This window comes from Argentina anserina, chromosome 2 (assembly GCF_933775445.1).
Source record: "Argentina anserina chromosome 2, drPotAnse1.1, whole genome shotgun sequence".
Lineage (NCBI taxonomy): Eukaryota > Viridiplantae > Streptophyta > Magnoliopsida > Rosales > Rosaceae > Argentina > Argentina anserina.
The window spans coordinates 320,981-340,067 of record NC_065873.1 but is presented as its reverse complement, the minus strand read 5'-3'; the positions used below and the strand labels follow the sequence as shown (position 1 = coordinate 340,067).

Genomic DNA, 19,087 nt, shown 5'->3' with positions numbered 1-19,087 from the left:
CTGGTTCCTAACTGTATTTCTACCATGGAACATACGGGAAACACATCAAGTGCTTTTGGAACATTTCAATTATAGTTATCAGAAACTCATGCCTTCTATTTTGAATGACGTCTCTTCTATTTTATTGCCATTTATATATCCTCGAAAAACAAATTGACACATACAGGAATTGAAAAGGAACCTAAAACCAATATGATGGTAAGTGAGGACTTGGTCAATGTAGGTAGTGTTGCAGTAGCATTGAGTGATTTGGATTCCACGAACTCCCTGACTTTGTGAATAAACGCAGAGGAGTCTTCCAGCTCGGGATAAGCATAGAATGTATGAATGCCCAGCTCACCTTCCTTCCCTTGTTTCTTCAATCCCTCGTAGTACATCGTCTGCCAATCCTGCAACGGATCAAATCCCCCGGCAAACACTATCGTCGCCGGAAAATCAACCCCGGAAATATCCACGGCGTTGGGGCAAAAACGCCTTCCACATCCAGTCAATCCTCTCCATGTTCAGCAGCGGCACTTTCTTCAGCCTCGTCTCCGATTCCGTCCTCTCTTCCCCGCAGAACAACGGCTGAATCGCCATCATTCCGACCACTTTCAGATCATTAAACGCGTGGCCGCTCGCTCTGATTGCCACGTGGTGCGCAATGTTCCCGCCAGCGCTCTCCCAGATTCGCGCCGTCGAACAAGCCGCTAGCTGCTCTCGTCGTCGATGAACTTGAGGACGTCGAAACCGTCGTCGTACTGGCACGGATAACGGTGCTCCGGGATGAGGCGGTAGTTGACGGAGACGACGACTGCGGGGAGCTCGCGAGCGAGGCGTTGGCAGAAGTCGTCGTAGGGCTTTGAAGTGGCGGACATGAAGGCGAAGCCTCCGCCGTGGAAGAAGACATTGAGGGGGAGCTTGGCTGCGGCGTTGATGGGAGTGTAGAGGCGGAACCAGAGGTTGCGGGAAGGGTCGGCGACGACGTCGGAGCTCTTGAGATTCTTGTGAGGCTTTGTTAGTGGGGAGGGCTTGTAGTCGAACAGGTTAAAGAGAGTACGGTTGACGGTGAAGTTTGAGCGGCGAGCAGCGTCAACGGCGAAGGAAGCGGCGGAGATGAAGAGGCGGACAGTCCACGGCAGATGTGGGGATGAGCTTTGATCCTTCTCGGCCATCTTGTAGTTGAGAGTTGAAACGCTGATAAATTATATGAGGCCAAGCTTCCACACCACTAGTCCGCCATGCACACAATCATGCATTCCGTCGATGCTTATATTCATAGTTTGATTGATCCAATTATCCAACTTCGATTGATAAATTTGGCGAGTCGTGTTTGATATTCTTCAAAGCTGCGACTCGATCGAGTGTTATGGAAATGAAGCGCAACAAAAACTTGGTAAGTCGCATCTCATGCGTGTTCTAACTCGATCGAGTGTGTGCCAAATTGCACCAACACTACTGTCACTCTAAGAGTCTAACCAACATCACAGCAAGAATATTCATTACATAAGAGAGATTGCCGGTGTATGATGCAGTTTGTATCAGATGTACTTTTTCGCGTACTAAACAACCTGTCTGAGTAAAAGAATACATGACCCATGAGTCATGAGTTTCCAATCGATCTTCACTCTCCAAATCACGATATACATTTATATTTTTAATATTCCTAGATACTACCTCTACATTAAGGTAGAGATAATTATTCCCTATACCTGCTATATTGTTGAGCTGGTGTACCCAGCCAATAATTTAACGACACGTGGTTTTTCTTATGAGTAATTTATATCAATTAACCTTTTTGATAAAGGTGTTAATGTTCCATGAACGTATGAATGATCACTACAAAGCCACATTTGTAGGGGGATTTGTGGGTTTTAAAAAAAATGCCACATGGTTAAAGGCCACTATCGATACCCAGAATTTTGTCTGGGCAGCCAAAGCCTCCTCCCCGCAAAACCCATGAGTGCAACAACACTGCAACATAAATTTGCCAACATTGCAATTAACTTTTCACAAAATCCCCAAATGCTATTAAAAACGTAATTGATATACATATACCCATGAGATGATTGAGGATCCAAAATTTTTGTTATATAATGGAGAATTAAGTTATTTAGAATCTATATAATGAAGAAGGTTTCGTCAAGTCAAACTAAACGAAGACAGTTGCAATTTTGCAAAAGCTTTGTTTCCAGAGGAAGAGGATCCATAAGGTTCTTGAGGCATGGATTTGCAGAAGCTTTGTGTGTGTTTGAGTATATATATCGTTTTGGTAAAGATACAATCGTGAATGGGTGGTGTTGAGGCTAATGAGTTTGTTGGTGTGGGTGCTAGATCTGGAAGGACCATTAAATCCAAAATATGAAGCCTGCAGTCTGCGGAAGTGTAAAGAATTATACGGAGTGAAACGGTGTTAATATTCTAACAATTCATTCACATCCTAATCTAAAATGTTTTGGACGTGTCCTCAAATTATTATCAGGGTACACCAGCTAAGCAATATAGCGAATACATAAAATAATTTCTCATTTTTATTTCTTAAAATCATATCTCACTACGCGGATGTGTTATTTCGTATATCGAGTACTAAGTAATTAGATTATAACGTCTTTTTATTATATATATATATATATATACGCAGATTCTGCAGACGTCCGTAACTCCCCTAAAATGCGGACATCTTGCTTCTCAGCTGCATCTGACACCGATAGTTGCGCTCATTTTGCTGGATTGAGGCCATGGCATCCCAAAAGATGTTTGATTGAAGGTCGAAGCCAATTCGACCGAGGTTCGAAGGTTCTAGGCAGCAAGATAGATTGAAACTTCAAATTGGTCGATCACAAATTGATAATTGGCGGCTCCACTATCAAGAAGAAGCTTTAAATGGAGGCCTTTAATTCATCTTTCCTCCCATACTATCACCGAGGTACGAAACTCTTTCCTCCCATACTATCGCTTCTCTCTCTCTCTCTCTCTCTCTCTCTCTCTCTCTCTCTCTCTCTCTCTCTTTTAATTCATCTTCAAATCGATCTTCAAGTGGAATTCCAATCCTAGAATCTCCTTCCCGGCTGCCATCCGAAATCCCAATGGCGGAAGCTCTTCCGCGGTCACACCAATCAACTTAAACCTCTATGTTAGAGTGACCCCGTCACACACCCATTAAAAAATAAACATTAGTTAGCATTCAAGTGAGATTTTTTTGCGCAAAATATTTGGATACCTTAATACCAAGTGCGTGTCAAAGAGAACTCTTTCAAAATTAGAAAGCCCTTACATTTAGTCAGACTAGGCATATATACACACAAACGTCGTACGTAAATTTCGAAAGAAATGATCCATACGTATAGTTGATGTGTATATGCTGCGTAGACGATACAAACAATTACTGATCAAATCTTTCTTGCTCCGGGATCGCCAAGAAAGAAAGGGGAATTTGCTCTTTTTCGATCATTTCCTTGGTAGATACAATCTTCACTACTCTTTTTGCGCTTCTTTTCCAGCAAGGAACAAGATTCTGATGCTCCAACAGAACTGTCCTCTATCACTCTCCTCCTCATCATCATCTCCATGCTCCTGCTGTATATATAGATATAGAGGGGGTTATCGATCAGTTTCAGATTACGGATTAACTAACTAAGAAGCAGCACACAATTCAAATATCCTTATATTAGTATTCACATGTTCGCTAATATCTTTATTCTCATTTTTTTATCACCATCCTGGGTCACCTTCACGTGACCATTAACATCCTTAATTGATAAATATCAGTACGCATTTTAAACTTTAGGCCAAATTTTAAGCAAATGAATTTACACATAATGGACACTTACTCCGTTACTCGTTGATTATCACACTTCTCCTCCCCATTTTCCTCCTCATCATCACTTAGCACAATAACATCAACATCCGCCAAATCCAAACTCTTGACATGCATGTTTGTTCTCCTCTCTTTGCTCGCCGTCCTCCTTGTTCATCTCTAGTAACAATAACCTCTAGTTTAAGATTTGGTCAACATAAACAGTAGAATTTCGTCTCGATAAAAGCTACAGAATTAACAAAGGGAGAAAATATGGAAACTATGGCCTATTGGTCTATGCAGAGAGTCATATGATCTTGCCATGCAAGACTTGGGTAATTTAACATTTCTCATACATCACCTATTCCTATAACTTTAAATATTGTGAAAATTTTAAGAACCATACATGACAAATGCCCAACTCTAATTAAAGGTAATTTAATTTCGTTAACTTCAAAGTAGTACATGATGCATAGATTTCGACCCAATAGTTGTACATACCGTTAACCCTTCCGTTTGTTTTAGAATTTTCCGTCTATTTTGCAAGGGCAATTTAACATTTCTCTACCATGTTCTCTAGTTTATGAGGGATTTTGATATACTTCCACAGTGCACATAGTGAATTGGTCAAAGAAAGGGAAATACACAATTACCCTTGTAAATTAGAGAGAAAACCCTACAACAAATGGAAGGTTGACAACATGTATAAATATTGGGTAGGACTATAGACGTCGTGTACCATTTTAAAGTTAACGAAACTAAATTACTCTTAATTAAAATGGGGCATTTGTCACTTAAAATTTTCACTTAAATATTAATGGATTTTCAAAACTACTAGGGGACTGATGTGGTAATCAATATTTCAACTAAATGCACTTATCGTATGTCAATCAATAGCTAGAACCGCAAGGTTCTATATATATGCATGTGATTTATTTGTGATCGATAATATGTAAGCCATGCAGAAACTTAGTCTAGATATTCATCATTTCCTTGTTGATTAATGTCGGCTGATATATCTAATATTTTGAACGGTAATTGTTTATTTGCAATGAAAAAGCCTCGCACTAATATGATCGAGAATTCGAAGGAAGTTATTTTTTAATTAAACATGCATGCATGCACGCATGATCGATTTCGGTCACTTCGACCGTGCAGTAGTTGTATGACAAAAACTGCTTCCGAAAATGTTGGTAAGTCATTGCAGTCTTGTCATCTAAGTATTGAGTTGCGTCAACCATCAAAATCAAGATTAATATCATTATCTGAGAGCAGGTTGATGCTGAACATTGTCTCCGGGGGAGCTTTAGGGACTCAGAGGTGATTTGTTCCTAGGCTTTGTATGGACACTCTTTCCCCCAAATACCATGCTCTGCTAGTGAGACTTTCGAACAAGATTCTCTTCTTATTCGGTTCCAGGCTAGATACACATTAATGTGGAAGTTTGTCATCCGTGCCCCAGGGTGAGAGATTAATCTGCACGTACGTTTCGTATAACATATATTTGATAATATATATCGTTGCAAATTTGAGCATATCGTATATAAGAGGGAGAGGTTCACATAATACATATGCATATCATTTTTAACAATGTGGTGGATTAGAGTTATAGTCGATAACTTCACCTGTTCAAACGTACGTGAGGCGTTTGAGAATCACGCTTAACTCTGCAAGACTATGGGGTATCACATCACGAGGAATACGTCCAGCATAGTGCCCTCGGGAATGTTTTGGCACGGTACACAAAGACGGTATGTTCTCGCATGCCCATATCTGAATGATTAGTGAGAAAATCACCATGATAATTAGATTTTGGTTTATTAATTAAAAAAATGTTGATATTCTTTACAAGCGCACGGATGAACATAATTACTACACATATATGATTAGCAGAAGGAAAAAGAGTAGGTTACCTCCCATCCTTTAGAGTATCCGCCGAAGCCCTTAGTCAAACCTCGACAAATTAAGGGCATCCATATTGCAATACAAAACAGCTAGGGCACTGCCTCCCCAGTTAATTATATTTGGCAATATTTTCTATCGTCTTCAAACTGGGAAGATAATACAAGAACAGATTATTTCCTTTGTTACGAAAAATAGTTGTGCCAAGAAGAACCAGGATAAACACTCTTGTTAATATATCCTCGTCTCGAGGAGAAGAAATTTTATAGTTCATATACGAGTTGTAGATCCATGCAAAAGTAGCTCATTTTCTTCGGGTTATCGTAAATCTTCATGTCATATCTGAGTCTTCTGCCGGTAACTTGCAATCCAGTAATTGCACTAAAATCTTTAGGAGTTAGGGTTAGTTCTCCAATATTATCAAAATGAAATGTATGGGTTGTGTCCCACCATTTTTCAGCTAGAGCTGCAAGCAAGTACTTGGTACTTGCATTTCTATATCGATTCTCCAACTGTTTTTTCAAAACTTCTACAAATGGTTGAAACCCTGCTTCTTTACTTCTTCATTACGCCTGGGGTAATATATATATATATATATATATATATATATATATATATATATGAGGTATTTCAGGTGCGGACGTCCGTAACTTACGTAAGATACGGATTCGCCAATTGCGGTGACAGCAGACCGCAACGATGTGGCGGATCACGACAGCTGCACTCCCCACCTCTCGGCGGTCCCGTCTATATTGGTCGAAGTTCTATCGGCGACCCACGGCGGTCGGAATGACGAAATCGCCGGAATTTGCCCAGAAACTTGATTTTTGCAGATTCCTGCCGCCGTAGGTCGCCGATGGAGCTTCGGCCGGCACAGACAGGATCGTCTGAAGGTGGGTAGTGCAGCTGTGCTGGTCCGCCGCACCATTGCGGCATGCCATCACCATAATTCGATATATATATATATATATACCATGCAGCACAAAAGTTGTGCATAAGCATACTGTCTAACATTCCAAGATTTACTCTGCTTGATAAATTGCATATTAATGTTAACAATTAATTAGTAAATTAGATAATCATTTGAACAAGTACGTACGTACCTAAACGATAATGAAAATAAATTATATTTAAAACCTCTATAAATGAATAATGTTGGGATTATGAAAATTACTAGCTAGCGGGAATCCTAGTTATATACACTGGAACATAGTTGGAAAATGAGAAATATATTATTTAATTGAGATTAGTAATTTATCGAACAATTAGTTATCGAGGTTGAATTGTAGAATCATATGATGTCTATAATACAGACTTATATGTCACACACATGCATATTCCTAAATACATATTTTTAGTCAAAAAGATGATAATGTCAAGACTAGATGGGGTGTTTTAATGCTTTACATCTTAAAGTTGTAAAATGAATCATCCCTAAACCTTAATTGCCAATTTGCTACTCTAGGAATCACCTTAGTGTTAATTTACTACCCTAACTTTTATTTTCTATTAATTTGCTACCCTAGCTTTACATAACTTGCCAATTTGCTACCGTAAGTATTAAATTTGTCAATTTGCTTAAACAAACTTTTCTACTTTAGACTTTTCAATATTAACCAATTTGTTTATTTGGATTTTCATATTAAGTCACTTATTAAGGAGTTTGGTGGATTTTTTGAAGAATATCTAGTTTGGGTTTCGGGTAAGATTAAAGGTCATTTTTCTGGAAAGTGTGTTGTTCTATCTTACCTACTATAATTGCTTTGTGTACCAATAGAGTGTTTATTCTAAATGGTTGTTATTTTTGCAATGATGAGGATGAGACATTAGAACACTTAAGTAGAGATTGTTGCTTCATTAAGGATTTGGTATGCTCATTCCCGGAATTGGTTTATGTTTTTCGGGAGGTATCCCTTCCTATGAGTATTAGTGATTGGCTTCTCAGGTGTTCTACTAGTTTGAGCAGGGATTATTTTCCTTGTTGTTGGTTGTGTTGTGGTGAGCCTAGAAGGAAAGGAACCAGCGGAATTGGAATGGTAAGCCTGTGGCTTTATCTTAGGTGCATTTCCAAGCCAGGACAAATTCTCACAGGTAGGGGTGGGAGTTGGTACCAAAAAAATGGTACGCGTTCATTTTATATGTTTTTATATATCAGCATTGCATCATTCTTTTATTTTATTTATTTTTCAAAGCCTATCTCAACGGGGTATCAGCCCTAAAACAGGTTAGCGAGGACGATGACTCACCCCTTGTTTTACAGATATTTAGTAACGTTGGTTTGGAGGCTAGTAGTGTGATAGCGTTCATGACTCGTTGCTTGCTTCCAATTTTTGAGGATCTTATTTCACGGTACTCCAACTTTCCGATCTCCGAGTTGCTTTTATTGACACATTAGGCGTATTCTAGTGATTCTCATATTCTGATCTTGTTATTTACTCTCTTATCGGACCGAGTTCGCCTTTAAGACTTAGACATATTCTTTGTTTGATGTTTGAGTTTCTTTTGCTATATTCCACATTTGTATATGTTTGTGTCTATATTTCATTTACCCTTCATTTCTTATATGATAATTTTGTCTTCAATATGGTAACTTGATTCGCAAATATTACCATTTTGTTTAACTAGAAGTAAAGTGAGTGTACGATAATTAAGCATCCCCGTAGCTTTTTGGAGGGCAACGTCAAACGAGATTTTATTCAGTAATCATCCCTGCAGCTAGCATAACTTGTCTCAATCTTCAGAAATTATATTACCTGATATGATATGTGCGACTTTTCATCCGAGTGCAACTCTAACGTGGTTTTGGTAGTGCTGCATCCACTTGGCTTGTATCTTTAACCACCAAATTGTTTAGGGCCCATTTATATATAGAAGAAAACGGCCGGGATCTTGATTGAGCAGCTTGCTTTTGAGAAAAAAATATACAGTATCTGCAAGAAAGTAGCCTTTCAATTCGTTCAGTAAGGAACATTTTGACAATATTCTTGAAGTGCATGACATCCGACATAGTTCAACAACAAAAAATTACTTGGTTTAAAATCATATAATTCATACATATTCACCAAATATTACTGTATATAATAAGATGATATGTAAGTGAACTTACATATTATGACAGTAAAATCAAAATTGAAAAGAAAAACGACAGGGTTTAGATACAAAATATGTAAATACATAACATACATTAAAATGAGGCGATGATAATTGATATAGAGTTAGCATTCTTTTGATGTCAATTAACTTTCCTCTTATATTAGTAGGGTCAAAACAGTGAATTGTCTCTCCCATTTCATCTAAACAAAATGTAATTACAATACATGGGTGGATTTTCATGAATGTGAGCAGGGGCAAATGACCCATTTCATGTATATGTAAATTGTTGAAAACATGCATCTTACGTACAAACGCACACATTGATCAGTGAAGGGAATTTACTTACAGAAACTAGAGGATAATGCCCATTCGAATAAGTCAATCTGCACCTGGAGGTTGAGTACAAATGAGTAATTGAATTAAAAGTGGTAAAAGCAGCAGGCCAAGAGGCTAAAATTCGGGTTAGTGGGGCGGGACGCTGTAGTGATTTTGTTTGATAAATATTGGGTACGGAGGATCCGACGTGGCAGGAAGCGTTGGAAGGAAGGCAAAACCAACTGTGGTTCTCGCTCTCTCCGGAAGAAAGAAGGGGAGTGAGAGGGCAAACGACCTCGTCAATCTGGCCAAAACCGTCGTACCGATATCCACGCCCGCCCTTCCTTCCTTCCTTCCTATTATAACAACCAACAACACGGCTTCTTTCTTCTCTCTGTAAACACATTAAGGAAGAATGGATCCGAACCCGTCCAAGTTCCCCCTCCTCTCCTTCATCATGGACCGCCTTCCCATCCTCGGAGCCTCCTCCACCGCCTCACCCCCTCCCCACGTCTCCGGCCTCTACTCCATCCATATCGACGACGCCCAGCCCCAGCTTCTCAAGCCCTCCTCCCTCCTCGACCAGATGCCTCACCTCTCCGACCCCAAACTCGTCGCCGCCATGACCCGCGCCATCTCCGACGTCGCCCAGACCCGCTCCATCCTCTCCGCCCTCGGCCGCCGCCCCGATCACGAGGCCGTCGACACCGCCAGGGCCAAGCTCGCTCACATCGACTCCACTCTCTCCAAGAAGCTCGAGGACCTCGTCCTCTCCCCTCGCCCCTCCGACGTCGACCGCTTCCAGTGGCGGGCCCACCTCGCCGAGCGCGAGCAGGAGTGCCGCGACTCCGCCGACAAAGAGAGGCAGGACTGCAAGGCCATTCTCCAGCTCGACGAGCTCCACGACTCCTACCACAAGCTTCTCAAGGACGCCGAGGACCGCCTCAACAAGATTTATCGCTCCGCCGAGGACGGTCTGGTCGAGGAGGCGCCGCCGGTCTCCGACCAGGCCAATGAGGAGGTCGTCGGCGTTCTCAACCAGGCCTCCGGGGCTGCGCTCGACCGCGTCAACCTCTCCGGCCGCCGCTTGCGCTCCTTGCCGGAGGCCTTTGGCAGGATCACCTGTTTGCTGCACCTTGATCTTTCCAGCAATGAGCTCCAGGTTCGATTCCCTTTCCTTTCTTTTATTTTCTTGCAGAGAAATTGAATTAGTCTGTTATGACCTTATGATTTATGTTCATGCAAAGAAATTGATATAGTGAATTAGTCTTTCATGATCGATTGATTTATTGTTGTTATGATTAAAAGATGTATAGATTATTGAGTCATGGAGCATTTTTTGAACAGGTTATTCCTGGTACAATATGTGGATTGGAGACGCTACAGGAGCTGAACTTGTCTTCCAATCTGTTGGAGTCACTGCCCGACAACATTGGCCTGCTGCAAAATTTGAAGCTTCTCAGTGTCTCCGCAAACAAGCTCTCTGCTCTTCCTGATTCTATCTGTCAGTGCAGGTACATTTCTCGATTCTGAAAAGCTTCTGTCTTTCTGTGCTTATATTTTCTGAATCGTTACTATAGGATTGGTTGATTGATTGAGTTCAGAGTGAGAAATAAAATGTGATGGAACCAGAAAAATGATTAATTGGTTTTTGTAAAACTTTAGGTCATTGGTGGAGTTGGATGTGAGTTTCAACAACCTGGCATACTTGCCAACCAACATTGGTTATGAGTTGGTCAATCTTCAGAAGCTCTCCATACAGTTAAACAAAATCTGTTCCCTTCCCACCTCTGTTTGTGAGCTAAGGTCTATGCGCTCTTTGGATGCTCACTTCAATGAGCTTCGGGGCCTTCCTCTGTCCTTTGGCCGATTGACCAATCTCCAAAGTCTGAACCTTGCCAGCAACTTCACCGACCTTACTGAGCTGCCCGAAACTTTTGGTGATCTAACCAACCTTAAGGAACTTGATCTCAGCAACAATCAGATTCATGCCCTGCCTGATACATTTGGCCGCCTTGACAATTTGACCAAACTTAACTTGGACGGAAACCCTCTTGTGCTTCCACCCCCTGACATAGTTCAACAAGGTGTAGAAGCTGTCAAGCTCTTTATGGCCAAGAGGTGGTTAGAGATACTGGTGGAAGAAGAAAGGAAGAGCATGCTTCGAGTGGAAGAAGAAGCAGAAACAGGATGGTTGACACGCAGCACTTCCTGGTTGGCACGCAGTGTTTCAGGTGTTTCTGAATATCTGTCTCCTAGATCTCCTAGAGACCCTGTTCTTGATCAGCAGCTATGATTGCATGAAATGGCTTTCTGCTGCACATAGTTGTGCCAAACATTCTTTTTTTCAGTCTTGTTTCTTTGCTTCTTTATGAATACTGTCCTGCTTCGTTTCCGGCTTGACAAATTTTGCTCCTCCGGTTGAATAGTTGGGAGGATTAAGGTTCACTTTACTGAGTTACTCTACTGTAAAAAGCTTGTTGACACATTTGTTGAATCTGAGGCATCCAATTGTTGTGACCGGTTCGCTTAAGCTGTTACATATTGCTAGTAATGAAAGTGCTGTATGTAAATTTTCCTTGCATCTTAATTATGTCAAGTCTATTGCTCTTGACTCCCTAAATCTTTAAAGCTGTTCAATATTACTTGCTCCCTTGACCAACATTGTCTACTTCCTTTAGTTTGCTCCGAGTTAGATTAGGATGTTTCCACAGCTCTCCTGATTCCTGTGCTGATTCTACTGAAGTATCCACTCATAGATGGTAGGCATGTTTCAGAATACCTAAAGATTGAGTCTAGTTTAAGCATTTCATGGTTGTTGAAAGCTGAAGTAGTGACTGTTATATAATTAAGTTCAAGATTGTGAATAACTTGATAGCTGTTTGGGTTGCTGTTGACGACACAGTTTGATAATACACAACTGTCACTAGTAACGGAACCAAAACATGACCTATGTTGATAGTAACACATAATCCGAATGAATATCTTAAATATTATCGAACGGAATTTGGAATCAAGTGCGGATTGGTGTCGTTTGGGGCCTGCAGGGTTTCTTGCTAAACAAGAAAGTCAATAGGTTGTCGTAGACTCAAAACTAAGAAGTTGTGGGTTAGGGGGTATGCATGATGAGATCAGAGTATCACTTGATAATATTTAGAGAGGAAAGGTCATTTGATTTTGAGTCACTTGTGGCCGCTCCACTCGTCGAAGCAGCATTACCGATTTGCGCCTCTCACCCAGAAAGAGGCCGGAGGACGGGAGGAGATCGATCGAGCTTGCAGTATTAGAACTAACTTTCGTCATAAACATGGCGATGGACAAGTGTCAGATGTTGCAATATTTGATAATTGATGTTACGAAAGTACTTTATACATTATGGTATTATCGATCATAATGATCGGGACTTCTAATATATGATCGATTGAGCTTCAGTTTACCTAACCTAAAATTCTGGACGTCCCATCGGAATAAGGAATTGTTATTGGAAATCTGGAACCCATCTACGTGTTTGGATGCACTCATCCAGGACCAAAATAACACGTCTCATCCCTAATCCCTGTATTAATGCATCACTGATCGATCCATATTCTTTTGATTTTTAAAATATACTCGAATCGAAGCAATAACATAGATCGGAATATAGACATAGTTAGAGCGAATGGCCTTTATGTGCATTGTATCTTAAATATCAACCAAAAACAAATATCAATCTGCCTACTTAATCATGCATACATTCAAGGCTTTGAAGCCTACTTATTTAAGTGGCTGCAATGTCAAATAAGTGCACAAGTGGCCTAGATCAGATGCATGTCATATATGGGAGCTCCATCGTTCAGGTTCGGAATTCAAGATAGAAAGAATTGGATGGCCAGAAATATGATAGACTCGTAATCAACTAGGATATTCCTTGAAATATCCAATTTCAATGGCATTTGCCTTTCTGTTTGGCAGCTGATGCAGATTTTGAGACACATATAGAGTACCGATGGCCTGGAGAGAATGTGAGGTCCATGGTACCAAGGCTAGCCATTTCAGAAGGTGGAGCTGAGGATGACATCACAGAGTACGGAGGGTCAAGTAGCTCAAGGTGCTACTCTTATAATGTGAAACCAGGAGCCGAGGTGAGAGACTTGTGCTATTCTGTATAAAAAGACTGACCCTAACTTGCTACCCGTAATTTTATGCTTATGACTGGGGTACCGATTGCAGATGCGGGGAGTCGACGACCTGCGCCAAAGGCTGCGGATGCGAGGCTTCAGATGCAACCTTTTCTACACTCGTGTGGCATCAAGGTTAAATGTTGTACCACTCTTTGCATCAAGAGTACAAGCATTGAGGTTAGATTTCTGTTACTGTACTTTGAACTCTACAAAATGAGGTTAATAGAATGTGTAGTTCTGAACTTCTGATCCAAATTACTGTTCTATCATGTTATACAGATATCTTTCGGTCAGGTGGGGAACTGATCTATCCAAAGTGGTTGTGTTTGTGGGGGAAGAGGAGATACAGATAATGATGACCTGCTGGCTGGTCTCCATAAGACACTAATTTTAAAAGGATCCGTTGAGTATGGCAGTGATAAGCTTCTTCATAGTGAAGATGGTCTCAGATAAGACGACGTAGTCCCACAAGATAGCCCTAACATTGCCCTTGTAGAGAGCTATCAACCCCACGATATCTCAGCCACTCTTGAGGCTCTTGGGATAAAGGGACTTTAGTTTGGTCTTTATATCTCCCTTACTATATATGATATATATTTCGACAACTCGAGTAAAGGACTGACTGCTACATATAAGAGAACATACATCTCAACTTCTTGTAAGCAGTTTCCTATATACATAAAAAAAATTAACAGAAACTTTATTTCTCTTTCCCTGTATCTAATAGTTTTGTTTCTATAAAATACATAAAAAGCTTCCTTCTAATGAAATTGCTGTTTAGCAGGCATAGTAACATACCCTACAATTGTTGGATTATGCATTTGTGTGGCCATAACTCATATACGTGAAAACTTTCTTAGTACATGGAACGAAACATACCCTACAATTGTTGGATTATGCATTTGTGAGGCCATAACTCATATACGTGAAAACTTTCCTAGTACATGGAAAGAAACAGAAATCACTACCAATATGTGGATATGAAGGCATTTGATGTATATTTGGAGTGTTCATGAGCAATCTGTTCATGGTTCAATCTATATCTATTCAAAAATTACATTCAAGTTGCATGGACCAGCTACTGAAGTAATGTAAATATGTTCCTACTGCATAGTTATACCATCAGTTTTGATTTTTTGTTTGCATGGTTACCTGAAAAGCGAGCCAAGTATTCTAGCCCATAGAAGCTATCATTTCTGAGCCACCCACAGTACCCTATTCATCCGTGTCCAGTTCTACCCTTTTCATACACAAGAGTCCAGCTCCACTTTGTATTCCTCTCCACAAGCACATTTAATCACATGAGATATACCCTGTAAAAAGCAGGGCATCACTGAAAAGAAAGGATCAAGTTCTTTGAAGTCTTCTATTTTGATAAAATGTGCACCAACGGTAACCTCAATTGTTGAAATTTCAAAACCATGGAATTTAAATGCAACTATTAAATATACAACATCTGCTGCACAAATTTTATTGTTCCATTCTGTCAGTACGAGTGCGAATCCTTCAATAGAACTAGCGTTGACCATATCATATAAATGACAAAATGATGACTACAGTCTATATATACCCGAAGAAATCGCTGATATATAGTTTACCTTAATTATCTGAATTTGGTCCTGCAGAGACTCCAAATATTCAGCTTCACTTGTTTTATCTGATAAAAGGGCATTGTACTCGTCCTCCAGGGTCTTCATATCCAATACTCTTAGCTCTGGCTGGAATGACCCATAACGAAATGGGAAATGAAAAGCTAAATTAGTGCTATCAAATCAACAGAACTGTACATTTGTAGGCAATAAGACAGGTTATGAGTTGGCATCAAAGACAGCAATCTTATGATGCTAATCTCAGGTAGCAAGATCAGCTTAGAATTTTAATTATGATTATTTGTCTGAATCTCAAATACATCTGACTAAACTAACCCTGTATTGAGCAAACAACTGACCTTAAAATTACTTTCCCTGCTAATCACTTGCTCAATAGCCTGCTTCGTCTGAATTAGCATAAGGAAGAAACACAAGAATATTAATATTTTATAAGACAACAGTTCCAATTTCTTTATTTTGTCTGTCGTGTTTTCTTTTAGGGAATGTAATATTAAATATAACTGAATATAATACCTCTGTAAGTTAGACATACAATCCTTTTGTTTACAAGTACGAAAGCCAACTATGCTCAGTAAATACTTTGCCAAGGGAAAAAGTTCATTTAAAAGCTGAAAAGAAGCTTTATTAAAAACCACAGCTTGAGCTGTACAACAGAAATCTTGCACATGTGTGACACTAGAATTTATTAACTCAAAGAAAACAAATTTTGTTCAGGATGTGTGAATTTGAAAAGACACCCTTACAAGGTGAGTTATCAGTTCATTATACCCATTCAATAGACTTAATCAGCACATATACTTTTAGAGGAATATAATAATCTAATGTTAGAGTTAACCTTGTAATTGTCCACAACAAGTTCGGATTGCATTCGTAAAATCTCATCAAGCTTGACTTTAGCAGAGTCAACCATCGCCATCAGGTTCTTTCTTGCATCGTTACCCTGTTATTTTTAATATAAATCCAAGGATCTCTACTCCATACATCTGAAGGAACAATGGAAGTTTATTCTTACCTGATCATCCATGCAGAGGTGGTCACTGATGCTATTCTTCCCTGGAGAGAATTTGAGTATAAGAAGATAATGGATACATACTACACATCAAAACCCATCTTAAATATAATATATATCACATAGAGGATGACTTTCCCCTATATTAGTGTTTATGTGCTTCACCTTATGCAAGTTACTGTAACAATACTTAATTTTGCTTCCGCTGGGCTTGGATATCATACAATTACTGCATTATCATTTTGTCCAGATAGGCCTTGCTTCATTGTTCAACTGAATGAGTAATACATAGTTGCAAATGGCAGAAAGACTTCTAGAGCATTGCCAATCACTCACAAACAAATCTTATCAGTTTCGGCATTCCTTTAGGTCCAAAGTTGTTGCAACAGAACCAGTGATTTCAGAGAGGATGAATAGTTCAAGTACATTAGTTTTGGAATTACCAGCTTCAATTCTATAATATAACCTTAAGCAAACAGATAACAATTTAAAATTTGCTCATCACTAGGAATTTTACTATAGAGACACAAAACTAAGAAAGTTGTTATAAGAAGCTTAAGAGACACACCTTGAATCTCAACTCTTTGCTCATCAATTGAATCCTTAACCTGCATTGGCTGTAAAGAAAAAGACACAACCAATTTCTGCATGAGTTTAAGTCTTTGAAGCCAAAGCAACAGAAAACAAAACATATAGAACTCAGAGGCAATTAAATGGTTGAGTATATACAAGAGCTTTATATCTTCAGAAGGACAAACAGTATGCCAAAAGGCCCAAAACAAAATATTGAGAAGATTTAGCAAGTCAAAGTCTGAGAATTTTTGCAAGAAGATTTTTGTTGAAAAACTGGTAATCACCTTTTATAGACTCATTACATGTAGTAGGTGCATGGCTTATTACCTTCAAATATATAAAGATAAATAACCTCCCTAGCACTACAAATATCAGAAAATTGCTGATAAACAAATGAGGAAGACACCCAGCAGTACCAAATAAGGCTATCTCACCTATGTAATTAAAGAAGACAAAGATATTCTTATGGTTTACCATTCCAGGTTCTCCAAGTTCTGTAGTGTACCAGTGACATTTGATCCAATCCTGACCAAAATTTATAAAGGAAACTATAAATATAATGAAAATAGAAGACAAATATCCATGAAGTGACCTCCAATAATCAAACCTTTTGTTCCTGAAATTTGGCATTGATATCCTCTGATACTTTCAAGTAGTAAGTGCTGTACGAAGACCAAGACAAGTGTTATATTTCTAAAATAGGTGTTTGTCAATCAATCAAGCATGCAGGTTGAATTACCTTTTCTCAATATGCTTGGCGGCCAAGTTGATCCTTTCTTGTTCAATAAGCTCCAAGGTCTACTTGTTGGAGAAATTTCAAAGGTTGAAGAAAACAAGAAAGACATCCAATTATATACTGTGAAGCATTGTACTAACTTGCTCATTTCCTAGTTAAATAGAAAATAAGTGAGGCAAGTGAAGTGTAAACAGCACATGCATGATGCAACTCATCTGTCTGCCCCTTACCCTTAGTCCCCCACACCTACATGCTTTGGTTTATATCCTCCTCTATTTTATAAGGCATGAGTTCTAGGAACATAGTGTTTCTTCACAGGAAGCCCACAAATTTATGAAAGAAAACCATCTTACGAAGCAAGCTTTTTCTTTATAGACAGATTACTTGAGCTCTTGGGTGCCATATGTGAAGAGGTGCAAATGAACAATATACAAAAGGTCATTATATAAAGAAAAATGTTGAATTGTAAGGATCAGCATTTTTATCTATGTTAGCCATACATAGTTGAACAAGGCACATCTAATAAAGAAGGTACAAACCAGTGCACTTATATACACATTTGAAACATAAGCAAGGCTACAGGATGTTATAAAAAAGAAAGTAAAACTGATTAAAACTTAAATTCCTGATATAGTGAAAGCAGAAAAATGATCAAAGTCAAAGTGTTGAGTTGGAAATGGATTCCAGTATCATATGGGCATTTTTTTTTGGATAAGAGGAAATGGTGAGACAACTGATGAGAAGAAACACAAAGCAGGTCTGGGTTTCACTATTTTGCTTTCAAGTATACTCGGGTGTACTTTATATAAATTTTCTTTAAAGACCTAGTAGCTTATCTGATCACCTTTAATAGATGGCACAAGGAAGATGATGCAACCAACTGTCACACTGCAGTGACTGCACTGAAATCATACATTTTGTACTTCTTTTCCTATTTTGTGCATTATATACGAAACAAATTTTGAACCCTTATATTCCCCCGACCCCTCCTCATCAGTCATCACACACATACCTGGATAAGGTTGGATGAATCAGACTCCAATGAAACTATCTTTCTCTGTCTTTCCAGAATCTTTGAGCATATTTGACCCTTGGCATTCTTCATCTGTTCAATGTCTTCGATGAATCGTTTTGTTTCGGATATTGCTGGAACGATAACGAGTGCACAGTTCATCAGTGTGGTAAAAAGACAATCATAGAAAGCAAACTTTATCATGTAAAAATTAAATAAGAAGATAGATTCGCTTATGAGTCGAAACTCAATACATTCAAAAATATATTTGCAAAGGTACGTAAGTGAACCGAACTGTTTGCAATGCAAAGCTTAGGACAGTACAAGAATCAAAAAAGCTGAGCACAGATCCATCTGAGTGTAACGTAAATATATATCACAATCTCAAACAACAACAAGAACAACAACCTGATCATATGAATAGCTCTAAAATCACTCGAAAAGAGTCCAGTGCAGTGTGAGCAAACGCTGATTGTAAACAGATGAAGCTAAATCAGCAATGAGAAATTGGCAGAGGTACCAGAATTGAGATCGTTCTCGAGGGTCTGAATAGTGGTTAACTGCATCTGTTCCTCCACCGAGACCTTGGTAGCTTGATCTTCCACATCTGTTCATTCATTTCAAAATTAAACCAAAATTAAAACAAAATTGAGAAGCCTAGCAAAGGAGATCGGAGTGCTCACCGTTCATTTGAGATCGGAGAGTCCTCATGTACTGCAAGTAGTCCTCCATTTGATTATCTCAGGGTTTTGGGTTTGGGCTCCTCAGTTTCTGCTATTTATAGCTGTGAATGTGCGAGGAGTGAAACAATGAAAAGACATAAGTGACCTTTTAGTAATGAAGTTGAATCCACCGGGGCTGGGGGTGGTTATGTAATTAACTAAAGCAGGACCTCACTTATT

General features: G+C 39.3%; 3 protein-coding genes and 1 pseudogene across 3 annotated transcripts; 2 read left to right on the top strand and 2 right to left on the bottom strand.

The window, feature by feature from the left end:
* Positions 1-131: 131 nt before the first annotated feature.
* On the bottom strand, positions 132-1,154 carry LOC126782163 (probable carboxylesterase 18; annotated as a pseudogene).
* An 8,186-nt stretch (positions 1,155-9,340) lies between these two features.
* LOC126782987 (plant intracellular Ras-group-related LRR protein 9-like) lies at positions 9,341-11,668 on the top strand. The gene is made up of 3 exons (XM_050508360.1): positions 9,341-10,247; positions 10,433-10,599; positions 10,751-11,668. The coding sequence occupies exons 1-3, from the start codon at positions 9,501-9,503 to the stop codon at positions 11,379-11,381; spliced, it is 1,545 nt and encodes a 514-aa protein (XP_050364317.1). The 5' UTR covers positions 9,341-9,500; the 3' UTR covers positions 11,382-11,668.
* Positions 11,669-13,050: 1,382 nt separating this feature from the next.
* On the top strand, positions 13,051-13,875 carry LOC126784804 (sucrose-phosphate synthase 4-like). Its single transcript, XM_050510313.1, has 3 exons — positions 13,051-13,206; positions 13,295-13,422; positions 13,525-13,875. Exons 1-3 carry the CDS (start codon positions 13,096-13,098, stop codon positions 13,631-13,633), a joined length of 348 nt encoding a protein of 115 aa, XP_050366270.1. The 5' UTR covers positions 13,051-13,095; the 3' UTR covers positions 13,634-13,875.
* Positions 13,876-14,204: 329 nt separating this feature from the next.
* Positions 14,205-18,970, bottom strand: LOC126782626 (uncharacterized). Its single transcript, XM_050507909.1, has 12 exons — positions 18,869-18,970; positions 18,706-18,792; positions 18,186-18,319; positions 17,177-17,235; positions 17,045-17,099; positions 16,912-16,962; positions 16,433-16,481; positions 15,868-15,908; positions 15,691-15,795; positions 15,194-15,241; positions 14,844-14,963; positions 14,205-14,558 (listed from the first exon to the last, which is right to left on the bottom strand). The coding sequence occupies exons 1-12, from the start codon at positions 18,915-18,917 to the stop codon at positions 14,490-14,492; spliced, it is 867 nt and encodes a 288-aa protein (XP_050363866.1). The 5' UTR covers positions 18,918-18,970; the 3' UTR covers positions 14,205-14,489.
* Between the last annotated feature and the right edge of the window lie 117 nt (positions 18,971-19,087).